Source organism: Pygocentrus nattereri, chromosome 30 (assembly GCF_015220715.1).
Source record: "Pygocentrus nattereri isolate fPygNat1 chromosome 30, fPygNat1.pri, whole genome shotgun sequence".
NCBI lineage: Eukaryota > Metazoa > Chordata > Actinopteri > Characiformes > Serrasalmidae > Pygocentrus > Pygocentrus nattereri.
This window is the reverse complement of record NC_051240.1, coordinates 6,248,050-6,263,984: the sequence shown is the minus strand read 5'-3', so window position 1 is coordinate 6,263,984 and position 15,935 is coordinate 6,248,050. Positions and strand designations below refer to the sequence as shown.

General features: G+C 38.0%; 1 protein-coding gene across 1 annotated transcript in view; it reads left to right on the top strand.

The window, feature by feature from the left end:
• The window catches only part of LOC108424797 (alpha-1,6-mannosylglycoprotein 6-beta-N-acetylglucosaminyltransferase B-like), a 239,736-nt gene extending 225,806 nt beyond the window's left edge, over nucleotides 1-13,930 (top strand). Inside the window, exons 17-18 of the mRNA XM_017693034.2 lie at nucleotides 7,866-8,128; nucleotides 12,141-13,930. Of these exons, the coding sequence (XP_017548523.1) occupies nucleotides 7,866-8,128; nucleotides 12,141-12,339 (462 nt within the window). The 3' untranslated portion in view covers nucleotides 12,340-13,930. The remainder of the gene's footprint in view (nucleotides 1-7,865; nucleotides 8,129-12,140) is intronic.
• The last annotated feature ends 2,005 nt before the right edge of the window (nucleotides 13,931-15,935 follow it).

Here is a 15,935-nt window from a genome sequence, read left to right as displayed (position 1 = left end):
GTAGAACAGACTCAGTTTATATCACAATACCTACATTTAGAGTCAGTTATTCATTCAACCTAATGAGAAACTGTAGAACAGACTCAGTTTATATCACAATACCTACATTGAGAGCCAGTTATTCATTCAGCCTAATGAGAAACTGTAGAACAGACTCAGTTTATATCACAATACCTACATTTAGAGCCGGTTATTCATTCAGCCTAATGAGAAACTGTAGAACAGACTCAGTTTATATCACAATACCTACATTTAGAGCCGGTTATTCATTCAGCCTAATGAGAAACTGTAGAACAGACTCAGTTTATATCACAATACCTACATTTAGAGCCGGTTATTCATTCAGCCTAATGAGAAACTGTAGAACAGACTCAGTTTATATCACAATACCTACATTTAGAGCCGGTTATTCATTCAGTCTAATGAGAAACTGTAGAACAGACTCAGTTTATATCACAATACCTACATTTAGAGTCAGTTATTCATTCAGCCTAATGAGAAACTGTAGAACAGACTCAGTTTATATCACAATACCTACATTTAGAGTCAGTTATTCATTCAGTCTAATGAGAAACTGTAGAACAGACTCAGTTTATATCACAATACCTACATTTAGAGTCGGTTATTCATTCAGTCTAATGAGAAACTGTAGAACAGACTCGGTTTATATCACAATACCTACATTTAGAGTCGGTTATTCATTCAGCCTAATGAGAAACTGTAGAAAAGACTCAGTTTATATCACAATATCTACATTTAGAGTCAGTTATTCATTCAGTCTAATGAGAAACTGTAGAAAAGACTCAGTTTATATCACAATACCTACATTTAGAGTCAGTTATTCATTCAGCCTAATGAGAAACTGTAGAACAGACTCAGTTTATATCATAATACCTACATTTAGAGTCAGTTATTCATTCAGCCTAATGAGAAACTGTAGAACAGACTCAGTTTATATCACAATACCTACATTTAGAGTCAGTTATTCATTCAACCTAATGAGAAACTGTAGAACAGACTCAGTTTATATCACAATACCTACATTGAGAGCCAGTTATTCATTCAGCCTAATGAGAAACTGTAGAACAGACTCAGTTTATATCACAATACCTACATTTAGAGTCAGTTATTCATTCAGCCTAATGAGAAACTGTAGAACAGACTCGGTTTATATCACAATACCTACATTTAGAGCCAGTTATTCATTCAGCCTAATGAGAAACTGTAGAACAGACTCAGTTTATATCACAATACCTACATTTAGAGCCGGTTATTCATTCAGTCTAATGAGAAACTGTAGAACAGACTCAGTTTATATCACAATACCTACATTTAGAGTCAGTTATTCATTCAGCCTAATGAGAAACTGTAGAACAGACTCAGTTTATATCACAATACCTACATTTAGAGTCAGTTATTCATTCAGTCTAATGAGAAACTGTAGAACAGACTCAGTTTATATCACAATACCTACATTTAGAGTCGGTTATTCATTCAGTCTAATGAGAAACTGTAGAACAGACTCGGTTTATATCACAATACCTACATTTAGAGTCGGTTATTCATTCAGCCTAATGAGAAACTGTAGAAAAGACTCAGTTTATATCACAATATCTACATTTAGAGTCAGTTATTCATTCAGTCTAATGAGAAACTGTAGAAAAGACTCAGTTTATATCACAATACCTACATTTAGAGCCAGTTATTCATTCAGCCTAATGAGAAACTGTAGAAAAGACTCAGTTTATATCACAATACCTACATTTAGAGTCAGTTATTCATTCAGTCTAATGAGAAACTGTAGAACAGACTCAGTTTATATCACAATACCTACATTTAGAGTCAGTTATTCATTCAGTCTAATGAGAAACTGTAGAACAGACTCAGTTTATATCACAATACCTACATTTAGAGTCAGTTATTCATTCAGTCTAATGAGAAACTGTAGAACAGACTCGGTTTACATCACAATACCTACATTTAGAGTCAGTTATTCATTCAGCCTAATGAGAAACTGTAGAACAGACTCAGTTTATATCACAATACCTACATTTAGAGCCAGTTATTCATTCAGCCTAATGAGAAACTGTAGAACAGACTCAGTTTATATCACAATATCTACATTTAGAGTCAGTTATTCATTCAGTCTAATGAGAAACTGTAGAACAGACTCAGTTTATATCACAATACCTACATTTAGAGTCAGTTATTCATTCAGTCTAATGAGAAACTGTAGAACAGACTCGGTTTATATCACAATACCTACATTTAGAGTCGGTTATTCATTCAGTCTAATGAGAAACTGTAGAACAGACTCGGTTTATATCACAATACCTACATTTAGAGTCGGTTATTCATTCAGCCTAATGAGAAACTGTAGAAAAGACTCAGTTTATATCACAATATCTACATTTAGAGTCAGTTATTCATTCAGTCTAATGAGAAACTGTAGAAAAGACTCAGTTTATATCACAATACCTACATTTAGAGCCAGTTATTCATTCAGCCTAATGAGAAACTGTAGAAAAGACTCAGTTTATATCACAATACCTACATTTAGAGTCAGTTATTCATTCAGTCTAATGAGAAACTGTAGAACAGACTCAGTTTATATCACAATACCTACATTTAGAGTCAGTTATTCATTCAGTCTAATGAGAAACTGTAGAACAGACTCAGTTTATATCACAATACCTACATTTAGAGTCAGTTATTCATTCAGCCTAATGAGAAACTGTAGAACAGACTCAGTTTATATCACAATACCTACATTTAGAGTCAGTTATTCATTCAACCTAATGAGAAACTGTAGAACAGACTCAGTTTATATCACAATACCTACATTGAGAGCCAGTTATTCATTCAGCCTAATGAGAAACTGTAGAACAGACTCAGTTTATATCACAATACCTACATTTAGAGCCGGTTATTCATTCAGCCTAATGAGAAACTGTAGAACAGACTCAGTTTATATCACAATACCTACATTTAGAGCCGGTTATTCATTCAGCCTAATGAGAAACTGTAGAACAGACTCAGTTTATATCACAATACCTACATTTAGAGCCGGTTATTCATTCAGCCTAATGAGAAACTGTAGAACAGACTCAGTTTATATCACAATACCTACATTTAGAGCCGGTTATTCATTCAGTCTAATGAGAAACTGTAGAACAGACTCAGTTTATATCACAATACCTACATTTAGAGTCAGTTATTCATTCAGCCTAATGAGAAACTGTAGAACAGACTCAGTTTATATCACAATACCTACATTTAGAGTCAGTTATTCATTCAGTCTAATGAGAAACTGTAGAACAGACTCAGTTTATATCACAATACCTACATTTAGAGTCGGTTATTCATTCAGTCTAATGAGAAACTGTAGAACAGACTCGGTTTATATCACAATACCTACATTTAGAGTCGGTTATTCATTCAGCCTAATGAGAAACTGTAGAAAAGACTCAGTTTATATCACAATATCTACATTTAGAGTCAGTTATTCATTCAGTCTAATGAGAAACTGTAGAAAAGACTCAGTTTATATCACAATACCTACATTTAGAGTCAGTTATTCATTCAGCCTAATGAGAAACTGTAGAACAGACTCAGTTTATATCATAATACCTACATTTAGAGTCAGTTATTCATTCAGCCTAATGAGAAACTGTAGAACAGACTCAGTTTATATCACAATACCTACATTTAGAGTCAGTTATTCATTCAACCTAATGAGAAACTGTAGAACAGACTCAGTTTATATCACAATACCTACATTGAGAGCCAGTTATTCATTCAGCCTAATGAGAAACTGTAGAACAGACTCAGTTTATATCACAATACCTACATTTAGAGTCAGTTATTCATTCAGCCTAATGAGAAACTGTAGAACAGACTCGGTTTATATCACAATACCTACATTTAGAGCCAGTTATTCATTCAGCCTAATGAGAAACTGTAGAACAGACTCAGTTTATATCACAATACCTACATTTAGAGCCGGTTATTCATTCAGTCTAATGAGAAACTGTAGAACAGACTCAGTTTATATCACAATACCTACATTTAGAGTCAGTTATTCATTCAGCCTAATGAGAAACTGTAGAACAGACTCAGTTTATATCACAATACCTACATTTAGAGTCAGTTATTCATTCAGTCTAATGAGAAACTGTAGAACAGACTCAGTTTATATCACAATACCTACATTTAGAGTCGGTTATTCATTCAGTCTAATGAGAAACTGTAGAACAGACTCGGTTTATATCACAATACCTACATTTAGAGTCGGTTATTCATTCAGCCTAATGAGAAACTGTAGAAAAGACTCAGTTTATATCACAATATCTACATTTAGAGTCAGTTATTCATTCAGTCTAATGAGAAACTGTAGAAAAGACTCAGTTTATATCACAATACCTACATTTAGAGCCAGTTATTCATTCAGCCTAATGAGAAACTGTAGAAAAGACTCAGTTTATATCACAATACCTACATTTAGAGTCAGTTATTCATTCAGTCTAATGAGAAACTGTAGAACAGACTCAGTTTATATCACAATACCTACATTTAGAGTCAGTTATTCATTCAGTCTAATGAGAAACTGTAGAACAGACTCAGTTTATATCACAATACCTACATTTAGAGTCAGTTATTCATTCAGTCTAATGAGAAACTGTAGAACAGACTCGGTTTATATCACAATACCTACATTTAGAGTCAGTTATTCATTCAGCCTAATGAGAAACTGTAGAACAGACTCAGTTTATATCACAATACCTACATTTAGAGCCAGTTATTCATTCAGCCTAATGAGAAACTGTAGAACAGACTCAGTTTATATCACAATATCTACATTTAGAGTCAGTTATTCATTCAGTCTAATGAGAAACTGTAGAACAGACTCAGTTTATATCACAATACCTACATTTAGAGTCAGTTATTCATTCAGTCTAATGAGAAACTGTAGAACAGACTCGGTTTATATCACAATACCTACATTTAGAGTCGGTTATTCATTCAGTCTAATGAGAAACTGTAGAACAGACTCGGTTTATATCACAATACCTACATTTAGAGTCGGTTATTCATTCAGCCTAATGAGAAACTGTAGAAAAGACTCAGTTTATATCACAATATCTACATTTAGAGTCAGTTATTCATTCAGTCTAATGAGAAACTGTAGAAAAGACTCAGTTTATATCACAATACCTACATTTAGAGCCAGTTATTCATTCAGCCTAATGAGAAACTGTAGAAAAGACTCAGTTTATATCACAATACCTACATTTAGAGTCAGTTATTCATTCAGTCTAATGAGAAACTGTAGAACAGACTCAGTTTATATCACAATACCTACATTTAGAGTCAGTTATTCATTCAGTCTAATGAGAAACTGTAGAACAGACTCAGTTTATATCACAATACCTACATTTAGAGTCAGTTATTCATTCAGTCTAATGAGAAACTGTAGAACAGACTCGGTTTATATCACAATACCTACATTTAGAGTCAGTTATTCATTCAGCCTAATGAGAAACTGTAGAACAGACTCAGTTTATATCACAATACCTACATTTAGAGTCAGTTATTCATTCAGCCTAATGAGAAACTGTAGAACACACTCGGTTTATATCACAATACCTACATTTAGAGTCAGTTATTCATTCAGCCTAATGAGAAACTGTAGAACAGACTCAGTTTATATCACAATACCTACATTTAGAGTCAGTTATTCATTCAGCCTAATGAGAAACTGTAGAACACACTCGGTTTATATCACAATACCTACATTTAGAGTCGGTTATTCATTCAGCCTAATGAGAAACTGTAGAACAGACTCAGTTTATATCACAATACCTACATTTAGAGTCAGTTATTCATTCAGCCTAATGAGAAACTGTAGAACAGACTCAGTTTATATCACAATACCTACATTTAGAGTCAGTTATTCATTCAGCCTAATGAGAAACTGTAGAACACACTCGGTTTATATCACAATACCTACATTTAGAGTCAGTTATTCATTCAGCCTAATGAGAAACTGTAGAACAGACTCCGTTTATGTCACAGGATCTAGATTTATGTAGTGATTCCAAAAAAAAAAAAAAAGAAATATTAGAAATTTTACTCAGTGAAGTAAGAACATAGTCTTATAATCTTTAATGTGCTCAAAAATTCCATTAAACTCATTTCTTATGATTCTCCCAGTCGGTGCTTTCATGTTAAAATGCGATTGATCTTGCGTATTTAATCATAATGACATGGTCATGATTAATCTTTCCCTTTGTATTAGCAGCTATTCTCCCCTCATGACCTCCAGACTTTATAAATGATGAACATTACAAATGAACTTTATAAATGATCATCTGGCTGTTTAGGAAGGAAAAGAGGAGAATATGTTGCTGGCTTTGGTGTTTTGAGAGGAATGAGAATGATTTGGGAGTAGGTTTCATTCTTACTTTATAATACTAAACTTTGCATTATTACTTTATTATTTTAAGTTAAATCTCATGAGATTTTTAAAATTTGATCAGACGTCATGCTAACTTTTCATCACAACTTTTCAAGACAACTAATGAGGTATCAGATTTTTGCTGATGGAAAAATTGGATGTGACTCAGTTCTAAAGTTGTTTGCAGTTATATTATCAATTATTTTTAATGTACTAACACAAATAAATGTATTATTAATGCAATATTTGGTTGAAAATTTGATCTGACACGAGAGAGAAAAACCACATAATGTCAGAATAAAATTTCATATCTCAAAGCTTTTCAAGAGAGGGAAGTTAGAATGGATTTTATTGGAACACCATTTGGAAGTCATTTTGCACTATGTCTACAGTTCATTTCAACAGGAAATTTCCAAACAATGCAAATAATTTTGTAATTATGTCAAAAAATGAATACCCAGTGATAAGGCAATGAAGCTAACTGTTAGGCTAGCTGCTTGGCTAAGTGCTGATTCCCTGATTGACTTTACTGTTTTAGCTTGTAGTGACAGTGCAACCACAATGATGGAGAAGATATTATGTAGAAGGCACGTTAAAGTTTTTAATGATGTGCATCTGAACAAAGATAGATCTGAAAGACCAGGCTGATATGGTTTGAGAGTGCCTTGGGCAAAACAACTTTTTTGACTAAATCAAGCCTCAGCTTTCACTTGAAGCTCAGATATCCAAACTGAAGCTTTTATTTTGCACATATAATGAGACTAATCAATTTATTGACCAAAGAAAATTATGATTTGAACAGCTGAAGGAAGATGATGGACAGCAACAAGACACAATCACGAATATCATGAGAAAGTCATTAAGAAACTTGAAGATCAAACACAAGCGTCCTGAAGAACATTATGCATATGGTTACCAGGAGTCTTGATAGCACTTAGTAGTACTACTACTACTACTACTACAAATAATAATAATAATAATAATAATAATAATAATAATAATAATAATAATAATAATAATAATCTGCATACTTTTTTGACAACCATCCCAAGACCTGCCAAAATGATCTTGCTTAATTTCAAAACATGTACTCAATATTACTGTGTGCTGTGTTCTTACTGTATGTTGTTGTTTGTCATCTAGAAAACAGAAGAAAACACATTTTATTTTGTTTTGTTTTGTTTTTATGTTTGCTTTTAAACGTGAACAATGACCACATCATTGTCAAATTAGAGAATTGTAATTTTTTGCCAGAAAGACATTATTAATATAAAGCCAACAACTGAATATTCTTATGGAAAAAAAATGTAGTAGCTGAAAAAGACTTTTCCTTTGCTTGTCAGGGGTGTAAAATATAAAAACATAACTTTTTAGGAGAATTTCACTCTCTATCTCTATCTTTGGACAGGACTTCTGCAGTATAGAGGCTCCATTTCCTCCAGCCAATGCCTCCCGAGTTTGGCCTGGGGGCCTGTTCACCCTGCTGCCCAACTCAACGCTCCTAGGCTGGGCTGCTAACTCTACAGTGCCACCCTGCTGGCCTCCACTGAGCGCCCTGAGGCTCACGGTGTCCAAAGAAGGCCAGTCGTGCGTGGAGGCCTGCCAGACCTCAGGGTTGGTGTGTGAACCTGCCTTCTTCCGCTTCATCAACAACAAAGAGGCACTGATTAAGTGAGTTATAGTTTCTTTTGACTGACCATTTAATCCTCCCAGACAAACCTGGGAATCCAACAGAGCAAAATTAGCCTAATTTAAGTAGTGCTGCTGGAGTTTTTAAACATCTCAGTGTTCTATCACCCACATAGTACCTGCTCTATGAGGATCCATGGGGGTCATGACCACTGAAGATCCAACTGCTCCAGCCAGGAATTTGGGAAGTGGTTGTTTAACTGGAGCAAGTGTGGCAAATTGTAGTTGAACCTAGCCTCTGCTGGGAGGTAGCTCTCCAGGACCAGGGTTGGAGACCATTGATGTGAATTATACTTCTAATAAGATATACAAATTTTAAAGCTTAGAAATATAGAGAATAGGTTTATCGTAGCTTGCTGAGGTGCAACACCTCAATGTTATACATGAAACTCATGCTGCATCAAGCAAATGCTGATTAGTTGAACAGGTAATTATATCTGGTAGCACTGGGTTTGAGACAAAGCCCCAAACAGAACAATGTCTTATTGATTGCTTTAAATATGTTAGTGATTTCTTTCTCTCTGTTACAACACAGCATGAGACCTTTCAGGGATAAGAGCAGAGTGTTCTTTCTCAATTCATTGTCCACTAGTGCGCACATTAACGTATATGTTGGCAGCCCCCTACATAGACATCTGCACCTGCACATTCAGATTCAGATTCACTCACCAGAATCTGAATTAGTACGACTGAAGGAGGCTGATAATGAAGTTCTGCCACAGATATTAGAGTAGAATCTGTGAAAGTGTGACTGCTATGCCACGTAGCTAAAATCCACCAGTAGCAGAATGACATGCACTTTTTGAAAATTAGGAGTGCAAAAAAGCATTAAGCAAAGTCATATACTGTTAAAAAGGGGTTCTTTAGGAAAGGCAAGGTAAATGCATAGAACCATGACAACTCAAAGAATTATTGGAAAGCATTAATGGTTCTTTACATGATTAAACCCTTAAAATGAACCCTTATTACATACTAACACTTATTATTCAGGAACTATAGGGGCTTCAATGCAAACTTGTTGAGCTATTCTTAGGTTATAGAAGTGCGTAATAAAACGTCTGGCAGGCCCTGGCTATTCAAGAGGGTTAATGATTTTTGTCTGATGTGAATGGTTACCTGTTGTGAATGGTTCTTCAAAGAATCCTTTAAGATGGTTCTATAAAGCAGCAAAAAATGGTTCTGGACCATCTCAGAAGCTTTTTAGCTACTAGAATGTAGAAGTAACACTTTTGGTTTCAGAAACTAAAGGATCATGCTTTGACGAGAGAAATGGGAGCTTGAAGAATCTTTTATAATATACAAGCTCTATACCAATTTAACGGTTCATTCTAGAACTTAGACTGTGGAGATACTGTAACCTGTAAGGTTCTTCACACTCATCACATTTGCAAGGCTGGTCCTTATAATGGTTCTTTTGCCAACTAGGCAAATTTTGTTCTATATCATCACACAAAGAATATTCGGCATATTCGTTTTTAAAGTGTGAGCTGATGCTTATGAATAGTCCACGCAGACTGTAGACATTTTCCAAATGAACAAATTTTGTAACTGTATATCTCAGCAAAGACAAATTATCAGCATTATCTTAAACATTATGATATAGAAGAGTAACAGTATATTTGAAGGCTACCTTTATTGGAGTTTTATACCACATGCATAAGCATTGAATAATCTATTTATAAAGCAATATTTCAGTAAAATATATTGAACTGATGTAAGGTATTAAACTAAATGGACAGGCATTTATTCTGACCGTTCATTCTTGACTTGGTCAATCCTCACTGTATTTGCCTGAGCTAGACATTGGGTCCAACCTTTACCTCACTCCAGCTCCAACACCACCACCCCCGCCCCACCCCCCCCATGACCCTGAGGGAGAAGTGGCTTAGAAAATGGATGGATGGATGGATTTAATGACAGATGTCACATTTGATGGTCATGACAGCTTACAAGAGCACATAGCACAAAGTAGCATGTGACATAAGTGTCATTCATTTTGGCATCTGTCATGACAATTGCAATTATTATATTAATAAGATATTAACTGTTGTATTACTGAACAGAATCCATAATGGCAACTTTCTTGATTGTTGCTCAAGCTGCTGGCCCAAGCAGCTTCATAGTTGCAATGTTGCTGCTCCCTCACAGACGGCCTAAGCAGCTGCGGTATAGCGGCACTCATGCTGCTGAACATTACTGGCCACGGCAGCCATGTGGCTGTGGTGCAGTGTCACTCAAGCAGCCAGTCCAGGCAACCTCATAGTGGTAATGCAGTGTCACTCAAGTGGCCGATCTAGGTAGCCTCGCAGTGGTGGTGCAGTGTCACTCAAGTGGCCGATCTAGGTAACCTCGCAGTGGTGGTGAAGTGTCACTCAAGTGGCCGATCTAGGTAGCCTCGCAGTGGTGGTGCAGTGTCACTCAAGTGGCCGATCTAGGTAGCCTCGCAGTGGTGGTGCAGTGTCACTCAAGTGGCCGATCTAGGTAACCTCGCAGTGGTGGTGAAGTGTCACTCAAGTGGCCGATCTAGGTAGCCTCGCAGTGGTGGTGCAGTGTCACTCAAGTGGCCAGTCCAGGCAGACTCGCAGTGGTGGTGCAGTGTCACTCAAGTGGCCGATCTAGGTAGACTCGCAGTGGTGGTGAAGTGTCACTCAAGTGGGCAGTCCAGGCAGACTCGTAGTGGTGGTGCAGTGTCACTCAAGTGGCCGATCTAGGTAGACTCGCAGTGGTGGTGCAGTGTCACTCAAGTGGCCAGTCCAGGCAGACTCGCAGTGGTGGTGAAGTGTCACTCAAGTGGCCGATCTAGGTAGCCTCGCAGTGGTGGTGCAGTGTCACTCAAGTGGCCGATCTAGGTAGCCTCGCAGTGGCGGTGCAGTGTCACTCAAGTGGCCAGTCCAGGCAGCCTCACAGTGGTGGTGCAGTGTCACTCAAGTGGGCAGTCCAGGCAGCCTCGCAGTGGCGGTGCAGTGTCACTCAAGTGGCCAGTCCAGGCAGCCTCACAGTGGCGGTGCAGTGTCACTCAAGTGGCCAGTCCAGGCAGCTTTGCAGTGGTGGTGCATTGTCACTCAAGTGGCCAACCCAGGCAGCTTTGCAGTGGTGGTGCATTGTCACTCCAGTGGCCAACCCAGGCAGCTTTGCAGTGGTGGTGCAGCATCACTCAAGTGGCCAGTTTCGGCAGCCTTATAGTGATGGTATAATATGGCTTTAATGGAAAGCCCACAAAGCCTTTCAGCCATGGACGGATGATCCTTCTAGGTCGATATCTAGGTGGATACAGTGGCAAACTTCTCAGCTAGTGGGGAAACATCAAAACATGAACACAAACAATAAATTGATGTAGCTTCCATAAGATCCCTTATGTTAATGCAATGTAATTTATTTATTTAAGCATATTTTTAAAATGGTTGTTTCTGCAATTACTGTCATAAGCTGTTCATAAATATTCAGGTATTACTAAAATATCTTATTTTTGTGTCTTTGTCACTGGACAGTCTGCAGCAGGCTTAAACTTTCTTTGCTATTGTGATTTTGAAATTAGCTAACAGAAACTAACAGTTGATCAGCAGCAAAGGGCAGCTACCACTGGGGCCTCTTCCTGCCTCAGATAGCATAAAGGGAATTGTGTATGAGGATGTACAGTTCAAAGATGCGACAGTGTCATGGAATTGCGTATCAGAACAGTGGATCTAGTTACCTCACCGGCAGCTGCAACAAAGAATAGCAGCTTGTCTTTTTCTCTCTATTATCCTCTCTCTTTCTCCCCAGCCTTTGCTATCTCACCTTTTCTTAGCCACCATCTCTCTTCATTTAACCTGTCCTTTCATCTGTCTTTTATGCCTTACCTTCAACCTTTATCATCCTCTCTCCTCTCTTCTCATTCAGTCTTCTGTCTCTTCTTTCATGGCTTAATCTTCACCTTCGCCTCCAGTTAGCCATTTTCTTTAGCTGTCTCTCTTCACGTTTCCTTCTTTAGTCTTTGATCTCTTTCTCCTTTCAGGCTGGAGATCCAGTGTGAGGTGGTGGAGTTGGAGGTGAACCACATCTTTCCGGCTTTCTCCGTAGCCAGGCACGAGTGTGGCCTGCAGAAGGAATCGCTCTTGTTCAGCTGCGCTGGCTTCAGTGCTAAATACAGACGCATCTGTCCCTGCAGGGACTTCCGCAAAGGCCAGGTGGCGCTATGCAGGGACTGCTTATGATGACAGAGGTGTCTGTTCTGGACCAGCCGTCCAAGTCTCTGGAGAAGCCCAGAGTGGCCCGGTTCCTCTAGGTTCTTCTTGGTTCCAGAGGTCATAGCCGACATGTAGCTCCATCTAACACCTAGCAGAGATGAGCATTCAGCTGAGGCTAGCACCTGGCGAAGGCTAGCACTTAGAAGAGGAGACAGCTATATGCTAATATTTGGGTATGTGTATGAGTGTCTTATAAGGAAAGAAGAAATGCCCAATCAAAGCTGCTGGACAAATGTCCCATCTCTGCCTCTGCCCAAATTTTATGACAGCATCAAGTCACAGGGTATAGTGATCAGTAAGAGATACCACAGGTACACTTTTGTACTGTATTCTACTGGCAGTGATTTCTCTCATAACTGTTTCTGGCTAAAACTATTTTCCCAACCTTGGTCTTGGAGTTCCCCTACATATTTTGAAGTTTTCACTGCGCCAATACACCTAAAATGTTCATTAATAATAGGGAACCCTCAGGCCTAATGATTTCTGTGATATATAAACATACTAAAATGATGCTAAACCCCTACAAGTAATGCGGCAATGGTCTTAATTCCTCTTTAAGTTTTGGTTAGACACAAAAGGGTTTCATTCTTGGTGAAAAATGTTCAAAAATGGTCCAGTTTATACTTTCTTTACCATTGTGTCTAGAGAGATACAGCCAAACAAGCTCCACCATAGGTTAGGCCTTTAGGAGCTGAAGTGAAGAAAAGAAAATGCCACTTTACCCTCCTGAAAGTTCTAGATACATCACTGACTTTAATCAGTTGTTAAAAGTGGAAAACAGCTAATTAAATTGTTTGTTGTCTGTTTTCAAGCTTTAAATGTCTGTATTTAAACTGTGTTAAAATCCCAGGCTTATTACATACTAGGGCTTATTATCCAGTAACTGCATGGACTCCAATGCAAACTAGTTGACCTATTCTTGGGTTATACAAGCTTTGGGCCCTCCAGTGTGCCCTTGCCATTTAAGGGGTTAATCTAGAATGTCCAAAATGTAAGTTGTCATTAGCTGAGAGCAAACATACCATTGGAAACCCATAGCAGCCCTGGCAAAAATGAGCATAATGGTATTTTTCTTTATTTTTTCCCTTTATTGCCCAAGCCTAAACCTACCTCTAATACTCACAGTTTTCCACAATCATTTAAACCATATATTTCATTATAAATAGTACAAAGACAACATATCAAATGTTGAAACTGAGAAATATGGCTGCTTTTTGAAAACTATATGCCCATTTTAAATATGATGTCAACAAAACATTCCAAAACAGTTAGAACAAGGGCAACAAAAGGCTGGTAAAAAATGCTAAAACACCTAGTGGTACATCGGCTACAGGTCAGTAACATGACTGAGTTTAAAAGAGCATCCCATAGAGGCTGAGTCTTTCAGAAGTAGAGGTGAGAAGGGGTTCACCAGTCTGTGAAAGACTGCATGATCAAATAGGGCAGCAGTTCAACAATAATATGCTCAACATAAAATAGCAAAGAACTTTTGCTTTTCATCATCTATAGTACATAATATTATTAAAAGTATAAGAGAATCTGGAGAAATCGATTGGGGCAGTCGTGGGCTGGAGGTTAGGGTTCTGGCCCTGTGACTGGAAGGTTGCCGGTTCGATCCCCAGGGCCGACAATCCATGACTGAGGTGTCCTTGAGCAAGACACCTAACCCCCCAATTGCTCCCTGGGCGCCGTGGATAGGGCTGCCCACCGCTCTGGGCAAGTGTGCTCACTGCCCCCTAGTGTGTGTGTTCACTAGTGTGTATGTGGTGTTTCACTTCACGGATGGGTTAAATGCGGAGGTGAAATTTCCCCATTGTGGGATCAAAAAAAAAAAAAAACACTTATGTAAGGGACAAGGCCAAAAAACAATATTTGCTGGCCATGATCTTTGGGCCCTCAGGCAGCACTGCATTAAAAACAGACATGATTCGGTAGTGGAAATCACTACATGGGCTCAGAAACACTTCTGAAAACACTGTCTATGAAAAGTTTGTCACTGCATCCACAAATGCAAGTTAAAGCTCTAAAACGCAAAGAAGAAACATATATACTGTATATGCTGCCACCTGCTCTGGTCCCGAGATCTTGTAAAATAGACAGAGTCGAAGTGGAAAAGTGTTCTCTGGTCCGACGAATCAAAGTTTGAAATTATTTTGGAAATCATGGACACTTTGTCCTCTGGGCTAAAGACCACTCAGCTTGTTATCAGAGCACAGTTCAAAGCCAGTATTCATGATGGAATAGGGGTGCATTAGTGCACAAGGCATGGTTGACATGCACATCTGTGAAAGCGTCATTAATGCTGAATGATTTCTACATGTTTATACGTAACAAGAAAGATGAGACCCCAAACTGTTGAGCAGCTGAAGTCCCAAATCAAATAAAAATGGGAAAACATTTTCACTTTCAAAACTTCAGGAGTCTCTTCTACTTCTCCAACGCTTCTCAGATCCCAAACACTTACAGAGGTGATCAAGATGTGATGAAAAACAGTGGTAAACAGGCCCCCATCCCAACTTTCTTGGAATGTGTTGTTGGCATCAAATTCAAAATGGGCACATATTTTTCAAAGAACAATAAAATTTCTCAATTTCAACTTGTGATTTGTTGTCTTTGTACTATTCTCAATTAAATATAAAGTTTAAATGGTTTGCACATCGTTGAGTTTTGTTTTTATTCTCATTTTGCACAGCACCCCAGCTTTTTAGGAAATGGGGTTGCAAGTGCGCACAACATGCAGAAGAACATTTTGTAACATCAGCTGTGCTTTGGACCCATTGCCCTCCCCCCTTTAGCATTTTCTGTTCTGCTGACTAATGCTATTTCCTTCCACTTTATCCAAAACATCTTACATAATACAATTTTACCAACCTCTCCTAAAGTAAAATGAGTGGGTTAGCACAGGGAAAATGCTAAAATCACATCAAGATAGGGGCTCTCCCAGATCAGGGGCTGGAACCACTGAGCTCAAAGCCAAGACACTGGTTTAGAATCACTCAAGACATTTTGGAAGCTTTCTGGTTGCATTTATCTCCTGCTACATGCTAACAAGGTTGAAGAAACCCTCTAAGAGCATGCAAGGACATGTGCCATATTGCGGAGGACCTGGCGACCTTGTTAGAGGAGAGATGTGACAACCTGTCCAAACAGGACTGCTACATGGCAACCCATCCGTGCCTCCACAGGCTCAACCCAGCAACGGATCTAAAAAGCAAGATCAGACTCTTCTTAACTTTAGGGTGATGCAATCTTTGATCTGCACAAAATGGACACTTAAAAAGATTATTTTTTAAACAAAGTGAGATGTTTAAAACACTGTTTGGATGCAAACTGTGAATTTTTACAAATACAGGTTTGTGACTTAACTTATATAAACTAATAAAAGGAAGACAAACAGAAATCTTTGTGCATTTTTCATTAAGTCCATCCTGATTTTTTTTCCTTTCCTCTTACGACCTTGTTCTACTCCCTTGCATCACTTTAGCTGCCAGTTGTGGTGCAGGACATTTTAGACATTCCACTCCACAGACACAAGGATGAATTTCTTAATATGTTGGGGAAAG